This window comes from Solea senegalensis, linkage group LG1, assembly GCF_019176455.1.
Source record: "Solea senegalensis isolate Sse05_10M linkage group LG1, IFAPA_SoseM_1, whole genome shotgun sequence".
Lineage (NCBI taxonomy): Eukaryota > Metazoa > Chordata > Actinopteri > Pleuronectiformes > Soleidae > Solea > Solea senegalensis.
In genome coordinates, this window is record NC_058021.1 from 39,357,025 (window position 1) to 39,376,246 (window position 19,222).

Genomic DNA, 19,222 nt, shown 5'->3' on the forward strand with positions numbered 1-19,222 from the left:
GCATTCATCATTAATTAATGCATACTGCTGCATTCATTAAGCATTATTTAAAGTATATTTATGAATTCATTATTAAATTAATTAATCGCTTAGTTGATGATTAATTAATTAATTCACTGATTAATTAGTTAATCGCTTTGTTACATAAACAATGTTTATTACTGCATTTGTTTAGCATTACTAATTGCATATTACTGCATTCATTAAGTGCTATATATAAGTGCTATATATATTTAATAACTGTTTATTACTGCATTCGTTTAGCATAAATGAAATCCTGCTATACATGTTAGTTTGCTATAATGACCACACAGTATAATCTCATTCACTTTTTGTTGGAACCCATTCAGAAAATACAGGAAGCGTGTATGCAAATAACAAATATTTCAGGGGAGGAAGAACAAGCGAAAGCACGAACCTGGCTCTCTTAATCCTGGAGTGGAACCTTCATTAATGTTACTGGTAAACACACCTGTGTTTGTCCTACTATTGATTATGCCAGGATTATTCAGGACACGCTTGAGCATTTCATACTCACACAGACTTTGACAGACATGGAAACAACAAAGCGGGTTGTGCCCTGAGACTTTTTTTTTACATACTGTATATATTTATAAAAAATAGTTGTCTTCATTTCTGTGTATTTATATTATTATAAATATAAATATTTACTTGAAAAAAATAAACATGATCCATTTTAAGAGGACTAGTTAAAAGATTCACATGTGTAACATGCCCGATGGACAAAGACCGTGCGTGCTAAAGTGAGTCACAAGCCAGGGTTTTAAATGGAGGCCGGATTAGGTCATGTAAAAATATGAAGGGGCCCAGCTGCTTCTTACATCAAGTAAAAATATAAAACATACAATTTTATTTGTAGTGACACATTAGACACTAATAAAATCAACAGTTCATTGGGGTATCAACATAAAAAACGCAACTTGAACTTGCGTATTTAAACAATAATGTGTGGAGGCCCATATTAGAGGGCCATATGAAATTTTCATTTGCGCCCCTTCCCTTCCAAATGTCTGTGCACGCCACTGTAATTCAAATCAGTTTATTAGGACCAAGAATTCAGGATGAGTGTTCTAAGCCTTCCAAAAATAACAATAAGACATATGTTGTTGTTTTTTTGTTTGTTTTTTTCATGAATGGATCACCTGTGTGTGTGTGTGAGCCATGATGCAGAAATTTCAAATAAGCAGCAGTGTCTCTCTGTCTGTCTGTCTGTCTGTCTGTCAGTGTGATGTCAAATCTCTCCATGTGGGTCAGTGTTTACGATGCGGAGAGGCGTGTGGACACGGAGGGGCGTGTACTGTGCGTGTGTGAGCCTGCCTCTCTTATAAATTGAAGTCGGTGTGGAGTGAGGAGCAGAGACAGAGAAGAAGACATAACATCAAGTCAAAAGCCTGGATTTAGCGGGGGACACGCGCGCCGCCGCAGCTGTCAACTCAACACGCGCCTTTCCCACGTCGGCCTCATCAAGAGAGGGATACAGAAAAGTGTGCGTGAGAGGGAGACGCAGGGCAGAGTCAGGATGAAGCTGGCTATCTTCTTTTTGGTTGTTCTTCATGTGGCCTTCATCAATGGCGCCCTCTTCGCCCGCAGCGCTCCTCAACGCGCTTACAACAACTTACCAAGCAGCGACAAAGGGGATCGAGCCACTGCTGGCACAGGTGGGTGATCAGGTGATCTGTAGTGTCATTAATGAAACTTGCATGCATACAGGTCTCTATGATATTGTCATAAATAAGGCTTTAATGCAAATGATTGACAAACTGACAAAGGTTACAGTATGTTGAGTTGAGTTTTACTTTTATTTTTGCCTAGATTTAAACATGTCCAAAGGGAATTTAGTTATTTTACCACCCCCAGTTTAATATAAAACACATACTGTATATTTGAAATCTAGGCTGCCTGCTGTGTAGACTTTGAGATGGATTAGGATGAAAATCATCCTCAATCATCAAGTCCCAACGAGTGAAGGAAAGGTATTCATTCAGTATGAAAATATTCTGTTCTCATGTACTTGCTGCAGAGACCTACAGTATGTACATTATGTACAGTCTGTTGCTTGACTTTGGGTGGGGTTGTAATGTAGTCGTCGGATTCATCGAAGCAATCATTTTATAAATGGCCAATGTAATAAAATGATATATCAGAGTACCCGTGTATTGTAAAATGTGATCGTGGGCTCACGACACTTGAAGTCAGCTTTGAGCTCCCAGGTCATGACATGAATGTCCATGAAGAGTCATGAAGAGAAAACAAATAGATTCACGTAACCTTTAAATATCCCACAGTTTGACTTCAAATATGTTATTGACTTCTGACGTTTGGCCCTCAGAGTTCCCTGCAATTCTCCTCTTCATCAACAGCTTATTACCAGGAAGCCAAGACTAGGGCTAGTATTATATCAGCGTGGAGACCAAAACCTGGTCCGAATAAGGCATAACCTCATATTTGAGGTAATGATTTAGGCGAGTTTAGGGCTAAGGTTTGAAGTATGGTTAGTTTCAGGTTAAGGATAATGGAATGAAAGTCCGTTCCTGAAGAAAAATGACTGTGGAAACCTGTGTTTGTGGTTGTGTTTGTGTTTGTGTCCTGGAGACACTGAGGACCACCAGGGTGGTCTTGAAGACCCTGAGGCAGAGGCAGGTGTGAATGTCTGTCTGACCGGCTGTCTAGGATACAGCCACAGCACTTGATGGAGAAAAGTTGTTTTTCTACACAGATGTTTCGTGTAAAACGCTGTAATGATGTTGTGGCTCACAGTGGCAAATGAAGAACTTTTTACAACCTAGCTCTTCAAACAGAGAAGAACCCTGGTGCAGCTCACATGCAGACCTGAATTCTGAATCTAGAACATTCCAAAAACCTTGATTAGGCATATTATACTTCATAAACAATATTAAAGTATGCACTAAGACCTCTTTATAGGTTTGCAGCTGAGATCAAACTGTAGACAATCTTTGAAGATGGGTGTGGTACCTGACATGAATACTCCAAAGTACTCCTGTCATGTGATAGATCTTCTAAATCTTCACGGCACATATTTAAGACTTGTCACGGTTGGAAAAGATCAATGTGATCAGCCCTTTTTGATTCTGAACAGACAAGTGACACGTTCTAATCACTTCTATTGCACGTTTAGTATTGAAATGTAAATACCACACAGTACAAGTTGTATTTAACGACATTTTAGAGGACGCTTAGTTTCCCTTGCTGTGTTGAATAGCCACCAGGGTGCAACTCTGCCGTTTGCAAAAAATTAATCCGTAAACATTCTTCTGAAGAGTTAATGGTCTTCAATAGCACATGATGACAATTTTGCACAGCACGTATGAGTGGACATGGGTGTGACTGACAGCTGGTATTGTCCAGTGGGTGCCTGGTTGCGGGTGACATCTGTGTATTTCTAGTTGCGAAACACCAAATCTTGGAGTCTTATTTCATTAGTTCAGACTCTTAGTGGGTGACGCCTCCACTTGGTCTCGCTAAATTCAGGTCTGTTCAGGCACACACTCAATGTGTGCTGGATGCGTTATCATATCTGAGCATTAAAAACGAACAAAAAACACATTTAGGAAAAGGTGGGGACACTTCAAGCATTACAGAGCACCTCCGCCAGTGTTTTTACACTTCTCAACACATATACTGTATTTTTTAATGTTCAAACTCTTATTTCATATTACAGCACTGTGAGTAGTGCTTTGATTTACTCTACTCTTGATACACACAGACAAACACGCACAGCAGTAACATGTGCACAGAAAAATAATTTCGACATTGCATGCATGCAGTTTTTTTGTACTATAAGAAATGCATCTGTTATATTACTCCATTTCTTTTTGAAAGATATTTTAGTTTTGCACTCAGAATATTTACCCTCTGTTGACTTTGTTGTTGACCCTGTATTGGTTTTCTATTTCAGTGTGAGACCAAAACTGTTTTTTTTTATTGGGATCAGGAGGTTTGCATGCTTGTAAAGCTTGGAGATGTGTAAAGGGTGACACCACCTCAGACTAGTGGGTGTCAATCTACGGCCACATACAGAGCAGTCTGAACTAAACACAGTAAATACAACTCTTCTGATAGAATTTTGTGTTTCTGTCGCGTGGAATGGTTTGGCTCGGTACAGTATGGTACTTTTTTTCATTTGGACTAGTACCAAACTAATCAGCACCAACTGTTGCAGGTTAGGGTAAGGGTTGTGTTGGGTTGTGTTGGTGTCTACTCACATGTGTTGTACTTGATCTTCTTCTTTCCCGTAAATGGGAACATCATTTGTGAAATTGACATCAACCCAAGTTAGAAGTGGGCACATTTTCCCATAGAATTTAATTGAACTGGAATATTTGCGTAATGTGATTTCTTTGGCTGGCTTACAGCTTTTCTCAACGTCTACCCACGTAGCAAAGCAAAGCAAAACAATAGAACTACAATGCAGTGCGGCAACATGCAACACTCCGCCATTCACAGTGAATTAATACGTTCTGAGTGCTGTGTTGGTGTTGGCTCTCTTGTGGCAGTTGGTTTTGTCTTGAAGGTGTTTTCCAACAGAGCAGGGCTTCACATTGTCACAAACATATCAAACATATTAATGATAAATGAATTATGATTACACTCCTTTATGTATAATTCTGGGTGTGTTGCAGCCTAAGAAATTAAGTCATTACAAGCTAAAACTTGCCAATGTATTGGATGCAATAAAAAAAAAAAAACAGGCCTAATATGTATCAAAGAAAGAAAGAAAAAAACATAACATAAAATATCTTCCAATTAAATTTCTGGATTGAATGTGAAAAGTAAAAAAAGGCTGATATTTTCAGAAAAATGAAGAAGAATGGATCCGTAAACTATGTTTTAAACATCTCAGCTGATGCTGTACAATTATATAAAAAAAGTGCAACAAGTTTGAAGGAAATTGATTTGTAACTGGTCTATTTGTGATAAATCCGTCTTTACCTAAAGCCCTTACAGATTATATCACAGAGCTATGTGAAACAAGAAGTTTTTCTTGAAAGATGGAGTTATTCAAACATCTGAGGAGACCCCCTCCCAGTACATGTTATTCCACTCATTTTTCAAATATCTCCAGGAGAGGTACTTTATCATTTCAGAACATGAAAGCCATTTAACAATCACTTGAAGACCTGCACCCTGAGGTCGTTCCGTGATCTTTAACCGGAATATACAGATAAGTTTTACGTCCTTGGGTCTGCTCACATCGCAGCTCAGTCTACACTGAACCAAGAATAGCCCTCCTGTGCAGCACACCTTGCATGTGAGTCAATAAAAATTAAAAATAAAGGTTTCACACCCATAAAATATAGATATGTGGGCATACAGACGATTGCCTATAGCAATTATTATGAATAACCAGAAGGGAAAGCCTGGAGAGTTTAAAAAACAGAAGTCTGATGTCAATGTGAAATTTCTTTTTCCATTATTTTTTTCAGTCCAAATTTACACAAGCTGCTTGTAGTTTTTTGTGGGGTTTTTTCTGTTTGGGCCTGAAGATGTGGATGGTTCTGACATCTTTCTTCTTATTCTTTCATCTTTTACCTTTAGAGGTTACCACAGTAGACCCTCTGCCTCCATCTATCCCTTTTGCCCTCTTCTATAACACCAACTGTCCTCATGTCATCCTTCACAACATTCATGAACCTTCTCTGTGGTCTTCCTCTTTTCCTCCTGCCTGGCAGCCCTTTCTTCACCATCCTTTGTCAAATATAATCACTAGGGCTGTAAAGTCCCAGTCCGACTGGTCGATTTATGAGTCAGTGCGTTCTGGCTTGACTAAAATTCTGTTTGGCTGACCTTTTTCCGTGTTAATTTCATACAGTCTATGGTTAATTTGATTTCATCACGAGGAAAGTACCAAGTGCTAATGGGGGTGTTTTCAGAGCACCCCTTTTTCACAGGTAACAGCATGTCTTTAGAGAACACCCCCCTTGTTTTCACTATATTGGATTAGCCCAACCCACAAGAGACAGATCGATTGAAGAACATCCGGTGGTTTTATTTAAGTTTGAGCTTTTCGTTTTAGGCTACAATCAGTCCTCCTCTAACATCCATGTCAAAGCAACAGTTTGCATATCACAACTCAACTACAAACATGGTGTATAGCTAACTTGCCTGCGTTATGTTCCTCTGTCCATTTTGAGTAACATATCAGAATTGGCATATTTCAGTGTTTTAGTCTAATAATCTTTGATTTGTTTTATACAACAACGGCAGCAGTCTGTTTGTGTCTCAGCCGCGAAGCTGAGCTCCTATGTTCATCCTCGCGCTATGCGAGGACATGCACAGAGCCAAAAAATCTAAATAGTCCTCATCAGTTCTTGTGCTGATATCACTAGTTGACATAGTATATTTTCATAAATCATGGGCTATGATATTGCGCAGATGCATGTGATGCAAAACGCTGTCAGATCCGTCAGACTCAGACTCTGTCTACCCCCCCATGTCCATGGTTTTTATGGTGGCCCAGGTTGGGCTTACCCACTTGAAGCACATGACCCCTTAGTACCCTTTCCAGGCTACCTGGTTACTAAGTAGGCATGGGTCAAAGTGGGAAAATTATGTAGATCCGTATGGTTTCAGTAACATGGGCCTCACATGGGAACCCCAGCTGGGCAAACACAGATGGGACCCATATTGTCAGCCTGAATATAACCCTCATGGGACCCTCATGGACATGCTGGCTGGGCTCATGTCATTCACACAGAAATCTTGCTCTTGCTGTCATCCACCTGTCCCCTACTCTCACTACAGATTGCAGTATCATCTACAAACAACATAGTCCACGGAGACTCGTGCCTGACCTCATCTATTACCCTGTCCATCAAGAAAGGGTACAGAGTTGATTTCTAATGTAATCCAACCTCAACCAACAACCCATCCATCATTCCAGCTGCATCTCTCACCACCCTCACGTACTCCTATGCCGCGCCAGACATTCTCATAGAGTACCTAATTTCCTCTCTTGGCACCCGATCATAAGCTTTCTTTAGATCCACAAAGACACAGTGCACCTCTTTCTGGCCTTCTCTATACTTCTGCATCAGCACTCTTAAAGCAAACGTCAAATCTGTGGTACACTGCTGCTCGCTGATCTTTGTTTCTTTCCGTAACCAAGCTTCAACAACTCTTTACCATATCTTCATGGTGTGACTGATCAGCTTTATACTTCTTTAAATACTGCAGTTCCGCACATCACCCTTGTTCTTGAAGATTGGTACCACTGCACTTCATTCCTCAGACATTTTCTGGCTTTCCAAGATTGTGTTAAACAATTTGAACAAAAGGCCCACTGCACCTTCTGTGGCACTATCTCCTTTCTTTATTGTCTAGTCTCTCATACAATTCATTATAAGCCTTTTCCTTTGCCTTTGCCACCTCTCTCTCTTTGCCTCCACCTAGTTTCTGTCTGTTGTTGATGTCAGTCTGACATCTATCCATATACAGTATATTTTTGTGCGTTGTTGCATCATTCGGCTAAAGACGACACGCAACTAAATTATTGTATATATCTGTAAACTTTCCCATGAAGATCGAGAACATTGAAATAATCTTCAGAAGAAAATAGTCAAAACTTTTCAAAGGGCCCATGTGACACTAATTTCCAGCAGTAAATATTAATTCTAATAACAGCACATGATTCAAAATATTTTAATTTAAGCTCAGATTGTGTGACATGCAGCCCCTCAGTTGAGCCTTTGACTCAGACTTTCTTCTCAGTGACATCTGGAGCCCATAGTGGCAGCAAGTATTTCCAGCTGCAGCCATGAAAGGCAAAGGTGATGAAGTTGAACTTCCAGATATGTTTAGATTTAGCTTCATGTTATAAAAAAAAGGACTAGTATTTGACAAATGATAGTGTGTGAAGTTTGAATACGGTGTGGATCTTCCAAAAGCAATATCATGTAAAACCCAGTAATGTAAAATAACTTAAAGTTACAAAATATATCGTATATATATATATATATATACATATATATGTACACATATATGTACATATTGTAAATGACACTTCTTTAAATTCCTCTTCACATGTTAGAGCCACGGTCTAAGACAGAATATGTGAAAACTATGTGTTGACAACCGTAGCTTCAAAGATTACAGCCAACAGTTTGTGGTTGTGCCATTAACATTTATTATGTGACATTTCATGCTGCTAACCAATTATCCACAGAAGATAAGATCATAGTATTTTAACAGCTAAACCATTGTCACCAAAGCAAAAGTAGACTACTCCTATTCCCAAGGTAATGTAATGAGGAATAAAACAAAATAGACTCATCCTGAAACTGTTATGACTGTTATTTGTTTTGGTTACCTGTTTCTTGTGTTTTTAATATATATGTATTTGCGTAAAAATATATATATGTGTGTATATATATATATGTGTGTGTATATATATATATATATATAGATTTATATATATATGTGTGTGTGTATATATATATATATATATATATATATATATATATATATTTATATATATGCTATTGAGACAATTTTATAACCTGACCCTTACCCGCTTTCTCTTCTGCTTTTTTATCAGTTTAATTAAAGCTGCAGTGTGTTACTTTTGGAGATGTATTTGTTATTGTTATAATTTCATCCTCTGTTTAGTCTTGGTGAACAGAAATGATGTGACATTATGTAAGTATTGTATGCTGCGTCCTTCATCTGAATACAGGCTCTGTCAAGCAACACTATCAGACCAGACTGAGGGAGTGTTTGTGTGTATACACTGGCAGTGAACTGCTGAACAACCATGTTTTTTAAGCAACTCGAGAATTCACTTCTTGACCCTTTGTGTTTTTACAACAAATCACTTCCTGTGTGCAGTGTGAGCACATCATCAGACGGCACAGTTCGGGACGGCCGAACAATCCCGGACTGTAGAGCAGTTGAAAATAATTAATTATCCTAAATGCATGGGTTAATCTGCAACCATTACCAGGGAAATGTCTAAAATCTCAATATTTAACAGAGGAGTCTGGTGTATTTAGCGACAGCACTGCTTATCGCGACAGGCATCACAAACCTGTATTTCAGTCCAGGGATATTTTTAATTGGCTGATTCTAGTGATTCAGTTACACTGAAAACAACTGCTTTACAAGTCACTAGTCACACGTTTGTGTGTGTCTGTGTGTGTGTCGCGTGTAAAACAGATTCACCGCAGTTTCATGCAGTCGTGCAGTGATGACTCCGCCCATGTTGAGTAGTTACTTTTTGTAGTGGAAATGCAACTCAAACCGGGCCGCGTCGAGCCGAGGTGAGGCGAGGCGAGCTAAAACCATAGTTGAGAGATTCAATAACAATTATCATCATCACTATCATCTCCATCATCTCGTCCAGGGTGTGACATGACGCTTGCCCAAAGGCCATCTGGGATTGGTTACAGCTCCTCATGTGACCCACAGGAGACTAACAAGACACAGGGAATTAAACAGAAAAGCAGCAACAAAAGTCCCATGTCCACCAAGCAGTACAGCTTGGTTCAGTTTGGGACATCATGTATTTGCATTCCCATTGTCAAACGTGAAGAATATGGGAAGTAAACCATTGTTGCTGTCTTGGTTTTGGCACCCTTCCCTTGGAGAAACCAAACAGTGGTTCTCCTTTTCTTACAGGATGCAATTACACTACTGATTTGTCGACAGAGACTCATCATTTACTTGCAACAGTAAGGAAAAAAAATGGTAATGTTTTCTCAAATAAGTCTTCTCTGCTTGTGGCCACAAGCCAAGAAGAAAAAAAAATGGAATGCCGGATGACCTCATTGTTGCTGTTTGTTTTACTATGGCGAGTTTTTGGGCCATTGACGGGGTTATGTCTCACTGGTGTGACGTCAAGCTGTTTACCGCGCTGATGTAGCGGTGTTAATAGCTACATCATTTGAATGAATCGGTAATATAATGTAGTTGTTTTAACTTGACGTGTTAAGTTTTACAAGCATTAAATGACTTGTTTAGTCAAGTTTTGTAGGCAGCAAATGAACACGTGTTGTTCAGTTTAACCATCCAGTGTGGGCAAAAGGTGGGCAATCACATGTGCAAATGATTTTGTATGACACAGCTGTTTCCTCTTTTGATGTTGTGAATGTATGCGTACTATACATTTTTTGCCACAGGCCCTGATTAGTGCAAATCAACTCATGTCTATAACATGCTGTGAAATACTACATGACAGACTTTGTCTAATGTGAGTTTAGATTGCTTAGACAATGGCTTAGACATCTAATTATAAAGCTATAGCATATGGGGCCCTATTTGTCAATTTATTACTTAGTGACAGGCTTACAGGTGTTCATAGAGAAGTAATGTACTGTATCATTTTCATGAGACAGTTTTATCTATGTCTAGATATATTGCTGGCTAACATAAGCAAAGTTAAAACTGTCAAAAATGTACATGGAAAAGAAGCTTCAGACTTTTGGGCACCACTGTATCTGCTGAAATGATTTGCAAACAAGGTTTATTGACGGCACATTCTACAGCATCGTATCATATCACTTATACATGAATATTATTCATGAAGTAAAATAAATAAATAGATAAAAAAAGTTGGAGAAAAAGAATATGTTTTTCTGTGTGTACGTGTTTGTGTGTATTTATAATGGGTGTTGTCAGGATAATTATTAGTCTTGCTCTCTGGCTCGTCCCTCAGGTTGTGACATGCAGTCACACATTGTTGCTCTACGCTTGTCAACTCTGTGAACGTCGGGATGAACGAACACAGTTTCTCAGATTGCACCACACGAGCTAGACTCCATCTCTTTCTATATGAGTCTGGGTCTGGAAAGAGTGTAGTCACTTATTCCCACTTTCAAAGGCCTGACCAGTGGATGTGGATCAAAATGCTCCTGTACGCAACTGGATCGACCTACAACTAATCAGACCAATGATCTCTGTGGTTCCTTCACTCCAATCAACTCACTTAAAATGAAAGCAACAGCTAAATCGAGAGACAGCTGCTATTCAGCTGCTACCGTGTTAACGACTGGACATCATGTCCTTGCCAGATGTGTCTGCAGAGTGAAATCAAATCACTGGCTGACTCGGTTGAGTTCACCCAGGCTACCACTGTGGTGATATTATTATTATTATTATTATTATTATAATGTATTAAAATGAAATGCATCCTTGTCTCTAGCTCAGCTTGTCATGCAGTGACCGCAGACTCTTTCCTCTGTTTTAGCCGGGACTTTGTTGAATCCTCCTTTCTCAGCGTTGGTCTCTCTATCTGTGACATTAAAGCGAGACCCCAAATTGTTTTTAAGTGTGATTTATCCAGTGATCTAGACCCATCTTACATCAATCAAACAGTGTGTTTTCTTAGTGGTTGGAAAGCAGCACTGTTCTGAGGTTAAACTGTAAACTTAAGGAAATCTCTGGAGCTTTAGTTGTTATGTTTATCATCAGTCTGTTTTGGGGGGGCTCACTGTAAGAATAATATAAGAACCTCTATAACTACACATGCAGGGTTTTTAAGGGATACTGGTGCTGTCTTGTGTAGCCAGAGCCGGCCCAAGCCTTTATGGGGACCTAAGGAGGATTTGATTTGGGGCAAACCACCTCAGAGTCACCTGTGCTGGACTATTATTGATACAATTGTAACATTATAAATTTAATTGTAAAACAACTATCATTGTTTTATTTACATCAGACCACCAATTCACTCTTTCTTTTTTAACCTTCGAGGGTAGTAAGATCACAAAAGTGTTAATAAACACTATTTATATATTATTTTATAGGTAGAGAACTAGACAAATGTTAATATCTGCCACAATTAATTGTTACAAAAATAACTGGTTTGACAGTAGTTTCAGTTGTTGGCGGTGGTCGGTGCAGCAGACTGAAACATACACAGAGTCTGCAGCCTGCAAATTAAAAAATTAAATTATAAATAAATTGGCTGTGCCATTGTATCAGGCAGTATTTCAATTTGACCTGTTTCCTTAATCTCTCATGACATAATCACGTAGTTGCTGCTGCTCAGGCTCTCTCTCTCTCTCTCTCTCTCTCTCTCTCTCTCCCTCTGTCTCTCTTCATCATTCAAAACAATAACATCATTTGATGGTGTTTGGAAGTGACATGTAATGTAATGTAAAGTAGCATGGGATCATGAGCTTCAGCTCACTTCCTGATTAAGTGACTGATCCTTTCTGTCTTTTCCCAAAGTCACTTTTTCTTACATTATGAATTTTTATGAATGTGTGTACACCACACAACTGTCAGCTATCACTGACCAACCAACTACTCTCTCTCTCTCTCTCTTTCTACAACCACAACTCTGTACCAACAAGGACTCTTATTGTAGAAATGCAGAATCTGTGAATCTGTGCCTTCACACTGAATTGTATTGGCATTGTATTGAGTACAGAGTAATGCATAAAGCCTTTAAAATGTACTGTTTATGGTGATTTTCAAAGACAAATCCAATGTACTGTAAAAACATACCAGCGGCTCAGCAAAGCAGATTGCATCATTGGAAGGCAACGATTTAAATGGTCAATTGGAGTGTGGGAAAATGATTTTGGCTAAAGTAAGTGAACAAAAATGTATAACACCAGTGATAAAACTGCTTATCATAAACATTCCATAAACATGGAGTAGCTGCTCCATATTAAATAATTATTCCTTGTGGTATTTGAACACATTGTTGGAATACATGTGCCAAACATGGTACAGTACATTAAGATTTATGATGAAGCCTAACAACGAGCCACAAAGGCCCTCAGGCACCTCCATCTTTCCTGCAGAACTTGCTGCCTGTGGGTAAATTCATTATCCTGTCAGTGTCTCACACAGAGACACAGCAGATGGGCAGTAAGTACAATCATGAAAGACCTGAGGTTCCAGGTGAAGTGATACAAATTTACTTTAGTTTTTTTGTCTTAAGTCCATGAAATAATTATGTTACGATCTTCTCAAGAGGATTTATTTCATAGTGAGTGGATGGTAACTAAAATATACTGTATGACGATGCTGTTTAGCTATGACTAATAGTGTTGTACATTCTTTTCTCTAACTATGGCTTACAACTCTGCAACAACATTCCTGAAGACCTCAGAGACTCAACACTTACCTTTTTAGTTTGGCTTTTAATGGAATTTATATTTATTTTGCCTTTTATTGATATATTAGCCCGCTTTATATAAAATATTTTACGTTGTAGAAAAGGGGTTTATGTGAAGCACTTTGTGTTCCATTTTCTCAGTTTGAAAGGTGCCATAGATATAAAGGAGGGTTGATGGATTGATTAAGTTCAAAGTTTGAACTTTTCTTAAAAAAAAACCCCACAATCCTGATTTTAGAACTCCAGCATCATCTGACAGAGAGACACACACACACAATTCAAAGATGACCGTTGGTCTGCGGTTTCTGCTGGATTTCCATGATAAATAATCAATCTATCAAAGTTACAAGCTTATTTACAGGTGTACATAGACCATATATTAAAAAAACTATGTAGTCTTGTGCAGTAAAAATATTGGCTGCAGGTACATTTGGAGTTTGATGAAACATGATGTTATTTGTGTGAATTATGTTCCCAAGAAAAAAAGATGGTCAGTAATATATAAGTGCACACCAGTGTGACTTTCTAGGGTATAGGTTGGTTATGTCTGCATCCACACAGCCAGTTAGAAAACTCTCAGTTAATAGTGTCTGCCTGAAAAGATATGATTTACCAGCAGTCTGAACATTGCCCCAGACTGAATTAGCAGTTTTATCTAAATTCATTCTTCATGCTGTTTCAACAGGGACTTTAATCTACGGCAGACAGAGGCCACTGTTCGCGAGGAGAGGACAGTATGAGCGACAGAGTGTGCCGGTAAGCTGGAGATCTGCGCTTTACCTATTTGTTTTAAACCACCACACATTCAAGGAGCTTTACATTTGTGATGAACCAGACAGAGAAGTTGATGTTTTCCTTCTTTCTTTTCTCTCCAATTAGCAGAAGTTCAGAGTGAGTCATGCTTCTCCAATTATCCGTCCTCCGCCTCCTAAAGTGACTCCCAAACCTGTGAAGCCCACGTGCTCTCAGCTTGCACAAAGCTGTTTACCGCTCTCCGGCTGCTGTGACCCACATACCTCGTGCCACTGTCGCTTCTTCAACGCGATCTGCTTCTGCCGTAAAACAAACTTGCAACACGAGAAGAAATCATAAAAAAAAAGATAATAATGAAAATTATTATCATTATTATTATTATTATTATCAAAAAAAAAAAAAATAAAAAAGGTCCAAGGAAAGTGGGAGAGTTTGGATGTTTGGTGAAGAAAGGCTGATGATGCCTTTTGCCTTTGGACTAAAAAACAAACTGCTTATTACTGTGTCACTGGCAAAGTAATATAAAAGCATGTAAGTGAAGTAAATTTGACAGTTTCGAGGCTTTGGTTATTATATGCTTTTGCTTCTGTGTGAAGAGATTTGCTTCTGTGTGATTCTTAATTGTCTGCAATGTTTGTATTCAGTCATATGTACATATGCATGTATACATATCATTCATTTTTCATGAATCATCCCTTTTTCATGAATGTATTACATTGTTAAGCTTGTGCCACGGTCCTGGAGAAAAAAAAAATTCAATGAAGTTTTAAAGGACCAGTGCAAAGAATTATGGGCGATCAATTAGTGGAAAAGTAATGTCATATTTGTTAATATTTTGCAATTCGTGCATAATTACGTGGAACCAAGAATCTTTTTGTGACCTAAAATCAGAATCAGAAGCCCTCTATTAGTGCACGTTAGGTTACAAAATGTCCCATAACAGACAAACGAAGCACTGACTCCAGAGAGGACATTTTTATGCTGCATGAAGGCCACTGTATAGGTTCTCCTACGTGTTTGGAAGAGGAAGGTGATGTGGAGTGTTTATGTCAAACTTTAAGTTTGGCACCAGGGTCGTTTTTGTTTCCTCACATTAAATTCATGAGAAAACACAACTTGTTTTCTCCTCCAGAAAATTAAAAAGAGGAGGCAAAGCTTTGATTGGCTTTTCCAACATACCAATACCAACATTTCAACTTGAGCAGGTGTGGGAATAACACATTATTTGTTTTGGATGATCTACATGTAATCTCAGAGTGCTTTAAAATCACTTTGTGTTATTTATCCAGTGTGAACAAGCTTAAGGGTCAGCGTAATCGTGTAGTTCTAGTCTCCAACTTCTCCACTAGATGCCACTAAATCCTACACACTGAGCCTGTAATGTGCTGTGTCTATGCGCATGTGTGCATTCATTCATGTGAAAGTAAGAGGGTTTCTTCAGCTTTGTTGACTGAGATGAATTGGTTCGTGGCAGAAAGTGTGGCTCCTCACACAGAGATCCTCAGTAGTTAGCTGTAGGCAGGTGGACTCACTTGAGTTAAGATGTTTCATTGTTCATCCAAGAGGAGTCTTCAGTTCTTGTGACTGGAATTGTCTGGACATTTAGCCTCTGAATTGGAAGAAACGTGAAATGTCTTCAACTTAACTCAAGAAAGTCTACAGCTAACTACTGTACATGATTATGACCTGGATGGCTGAGAACCTTCCCAGATATGCACAGAAATGTCTGTAGATTTAAAATAAAAAGGTCAATGTGGAGCTTTTTAGCAAATCGATAAAATATGTTAAATTATTAATGCTGAAAAGTGTTTTGCAGGAGAATTTTTTTTTATTTTTTATTTATGACTCATTCACACAAATATGTTGTAGCACCATCCTGAGGTCATGTTCTCTGATCATAAATCTTAAAATCACATGTATGGTTAAAGCAATATTTCAAGAAAAGTAGTTGTACTTTTTGTCAATGAAAAGCAAGTTTCACCGTTAGTGCCTCCTAGTGGTCGATTTGAATGAAACTCTGCTGTATTTGAATTTAGATGAGGATGTGCAAACTCATGTTTTGGCCCAGTGATTGACGAGGGTTCACTAGAAGATGAATATGAAGGCTTTTAGGAAACTGGAGAACAATTTTAGTGCAATAACCCGAATGAGCAAAGAAGCAGTCATGCTTTCAATTTGTGCAACTTGTGATTTTGCTGCACAAACAAGATTAGCAGTGAAAGTTAAGTGAGAGGGGAAAAAAAAGGATTTTGGCACCTCCGAGACAAAGACACATTCAAACACACACACTACAGCCCCATGAACAGAGATAAACACGCTGCTGGGGTTTTTTTTTTCCTTTTATCCACTGCCTCACAAAAGCAAAAAGCACTTTCATCTCTGCATTCTCTCAAGCAATTATTTCATATAAATGCACAGGGTGTTATCCTGGTGATGGAATCTTCTCCCCACTTCACAGTAGTAAGGGCCTTACACTCCGCCATGTTCTTTAATATAATCTGTAAATAAATAGTATGGAAAATCCATTCATTTCTGTGAGTCTGTCTGTCTTACTATTGTGATTCATTTGCATTCTCACATGCCTCCTCAAATGACACTGGCCCCCGTTTGCCCTCATCATCAAGAGCTTGTAAATTTTGTCTACGCATCTTATGATCTGCTTCCACTGATACTGATCTTCTGACACTCTTTGGTGACCTTTGCCTGGCAACACTGGTTTCAGTTTCCACAGCCACACCCGGAGCCAGATCGTCGATGCCGTTTGTAAAAAGAAGTTGCTTTCATCACTGATGAGCAGTTAATAACATAAATCTCTACCTGTACTTGGTGAAGATGAAAGGCAACAGGAGAGAAATATTTTCTTTTGTCCCATGACAACATACTCTTACAAGCCTCTGGTAGCCTGGGATCCTGAGGGTTCTGTGCAGTATCTGCGTTTTCTCAACAGAGATATCAGATTTTGTTCCTGGAATCTGTTGGAGGCACTCTCCCAGTTTGTGGGGTTACAGCTCCTAGTGTTCCGATCACAGTTGCCTTTACTCTCCACACCTTCTCTAGCTCCTCTGTCAGCAATTGGTATTTCTCATGCTTCTCGTGTTCCCTATTCTTGATGTTGCTGTCGCTTGGGATTGTCACATGTCTACATCACTACTGCCCTCTTCTGTTGCTTATTGACAACCTCTGTCTGGTTGAATAGCCACCACCAGTTTGTTTGTCTGGATATGGAAGTCCCTGGGACCTCCAGTCCATTCGGCACAGATGTTCCTGTACAATATTCCAGGCTCTTGGTTGTGGTGTTCCATGTACACTTTGTACAGCACAATATCATACACATTTGGTGGTCAATCAATGAAAGAAAAGATGTAAAATAAAGCACAACACAACACACATATATGTATATATACAGTTTTGTTGATATAATCTGTATCTTTGATAACACAATAATGTAAAGCTGCAACTAACGATTATTTTCATAATAGATTAATCTGTCAATTATTTTTATCGATGAATCGTTTGGTTCATAAAATATCAGAAAACCTTAAAAAATGTTGATCGGTGTCAAACCTGGAAATGATGATGTTCTCAAATGTCTTGTTTTGTCGACAAACCAAAATGATTAACTTTTAATGGTTTCTTTGTTATCCAGAGCAAAGAAATGAAGAAAATAGTCACATTTAAGAAGCTTAAACAATCGGAAATGTTGTTTTAATCATGAAAAAAGCTTCAAACCGATTAATCGATTATCAAAATAGTTGTCGATTAATCTTGTAATCGATTAATAATTTATTAAATGTTTCAGCTCTACAATAATATAGGATCCATCAATATTATGAACCCATTCACTACTGGATTCAAAATCACACAGAAAACTAAAATGTTTTTTGATTGTTTTCTTCTATATTCTCCCATATTATAAATGTTACAATGTCCATGATTGTGTGAATTATATGACAGATCTTTCACGAATTACAAGTCAAGTTGAAGTTCACTAAAACTCACTGACGTTTCCCTGTAATGAGTTTGGGGGTTTATGCAAAATGGCAGCTGTGGTTGTTATTGCTAAACAGATGACTGCCCGGTGTGTTAGTGAAAGCATCATCAGGGCTTCACCGTGGGCCTCGAGTTGCGTGAAAGCAGGGAGTGTCGCTCAGTGACTGCAGCAGATAAAAATGCTGTGTCATCTTTCACTGTGCATTTCTAAGAACAGACTTAACGAGTGGGAAAGCTGCATTTTTAGAATGAAAGACATACGTTTGTGCGTGCCTGCCTGGTCTTTACAACCAGAGTTAAATTAGAAACAGCTGCATACGTTTATCATTATTATTGGAGCACATTATTCTGAGCACATGAGTAATCAGGACCGGATCTTTTTTTTTTTGTCTTGTTCTTGCATCTTCATTTGTCTACTTCTTTCTAAGTAGACTAAGCCAGTAGACACAGGCAGCTGCTCTAAGCAAAATCCACACACATGAATTCAACTTAAAGGCAAGGAATATTTATTTGTATTACACATTATAACACAGAGGTCATTTAAAGCAACACAATGTAAGATTTTGACCTTTAAATATTGTTGGCGAAATCATAGGACATCACTTCCAGTGTTGTTGTAAATCAAAGGGAAGATAATGTCTCCTGTTTCCTTTCCTCATCACAAACTACGGCCTGCCAGAAGTGTGTCCAACAAACCACTTTCAAACACAATCATATTTACAAATATACCACAAAGTAGAATGGAAGGGAAATGTTCTGCTGCTGTGACATCATAGTGTAGTGTGTTGATTTATAACCTGTAACATCACATGACTCTTCCTTGCTGGCCATCGGACAGGCCCAACAGATTTCCTCTCTGTGGGACACTGAAGAAACAACATCACAGGAAGCGAAAGCAAATGCTTTTATTCATTGGCAAAGTCATCGATTCCTAACTAACTAAGTCTTCTGGTTTTACTATTTCAAACATACAGGACATTCTTGTTCCACATTTTCCACATATGGTTCAAGGTTCACTCTCACTGATCAATCATCATTTGTCATGGAGCTCTGAAAAGCCTCTTCTGCGTCAAGGGTTCCTTATCATGTTGAAGCACTTCCACAAGGATGCACGTGCTGGGCCAAAAACCTTGTGCCACATGAGATTTTAATTTAACGTTTACAGCCAGCTGTGATTTATTTTACCCTCTCTTTTCCATGTCTCCTTCACTGACACTAGGTTTCACATGCTCCTCACAGGATCTGTTTGAAACTTGTGAAACACCAAGAGCGAACATCATGGCCAAAGCCCTGCTTCAAAACAACACAAGTCAACTCAACTTTATTTATAGAGCAAATTTAAAACCAACCGTTTACCAAAGTGCTGTACGGAATGAT

At 38.6% G+C, this 19,222-nt stretch overlaps 1 protein-coding gene across 2 annotated transcripts; it reads left to right on the forward strand.

Annotated features, from left to right (window-relative positions):
• The first annotated feature begins 1,376 nt into the window (after positions 1–1,376).
• LOC122774713 (agouti-related protein-like) lies at positions 1,377–16,384 on the forward strand. 2 transcript variants are annotated; one of them, XM_044034193.1, is made up of 3 exons: positions 1,377–1,679; positions 13,788–13,858; positions 13,982–16,384. In XM_044034193.1, the coding sequence occupies exons 1-3, from the start codon at positions 1,541–1,543 to the stop codon at positions 14,192–14,194; spliced, it is 423 nt and encodes a 140-aa protein (XP_043890128.1). In that variant the 5' UTR covers positions 1,377–1,540; the 3' UTR covers positions 14,195–16,384. The 2 variants fall into 2 exon arrangements, with proteins under 2 accessions (XP_043890128.1, XP_043890132.1); XM_044034197.1 differs by having other exon boundaries at positions 13,985–16,384.
• Positions 16,385–19,222: the final 2,838 nt, after the last annotated feature.

Excerpts from the sequence above, each read along its gene's own strand:
- LOC122774713 (XM_044034193.1), top strand. The coding sequence starts at position 1,541 with ATGAAGCTGGCTATCTTCTTTTTGGTTGTTCTTCATGTGGCCTTCATC. Across the intron at positions 1,680-13,787 it reads TCGAGCCACTGCTGGCACAG|GGACTTTAATCTACGGCAGA; the intron begins GTGGGTGATCAG and ends CTGTTTCAACAG. Across the intron at positions 13,859-13,981 it reads ATGAGCGACAGAGTGTGCCG|CAGAAGTTCAGAGTGAGTCA; the intron begins GTAAGCTGGAGA and ends CTCTCCAATTAG.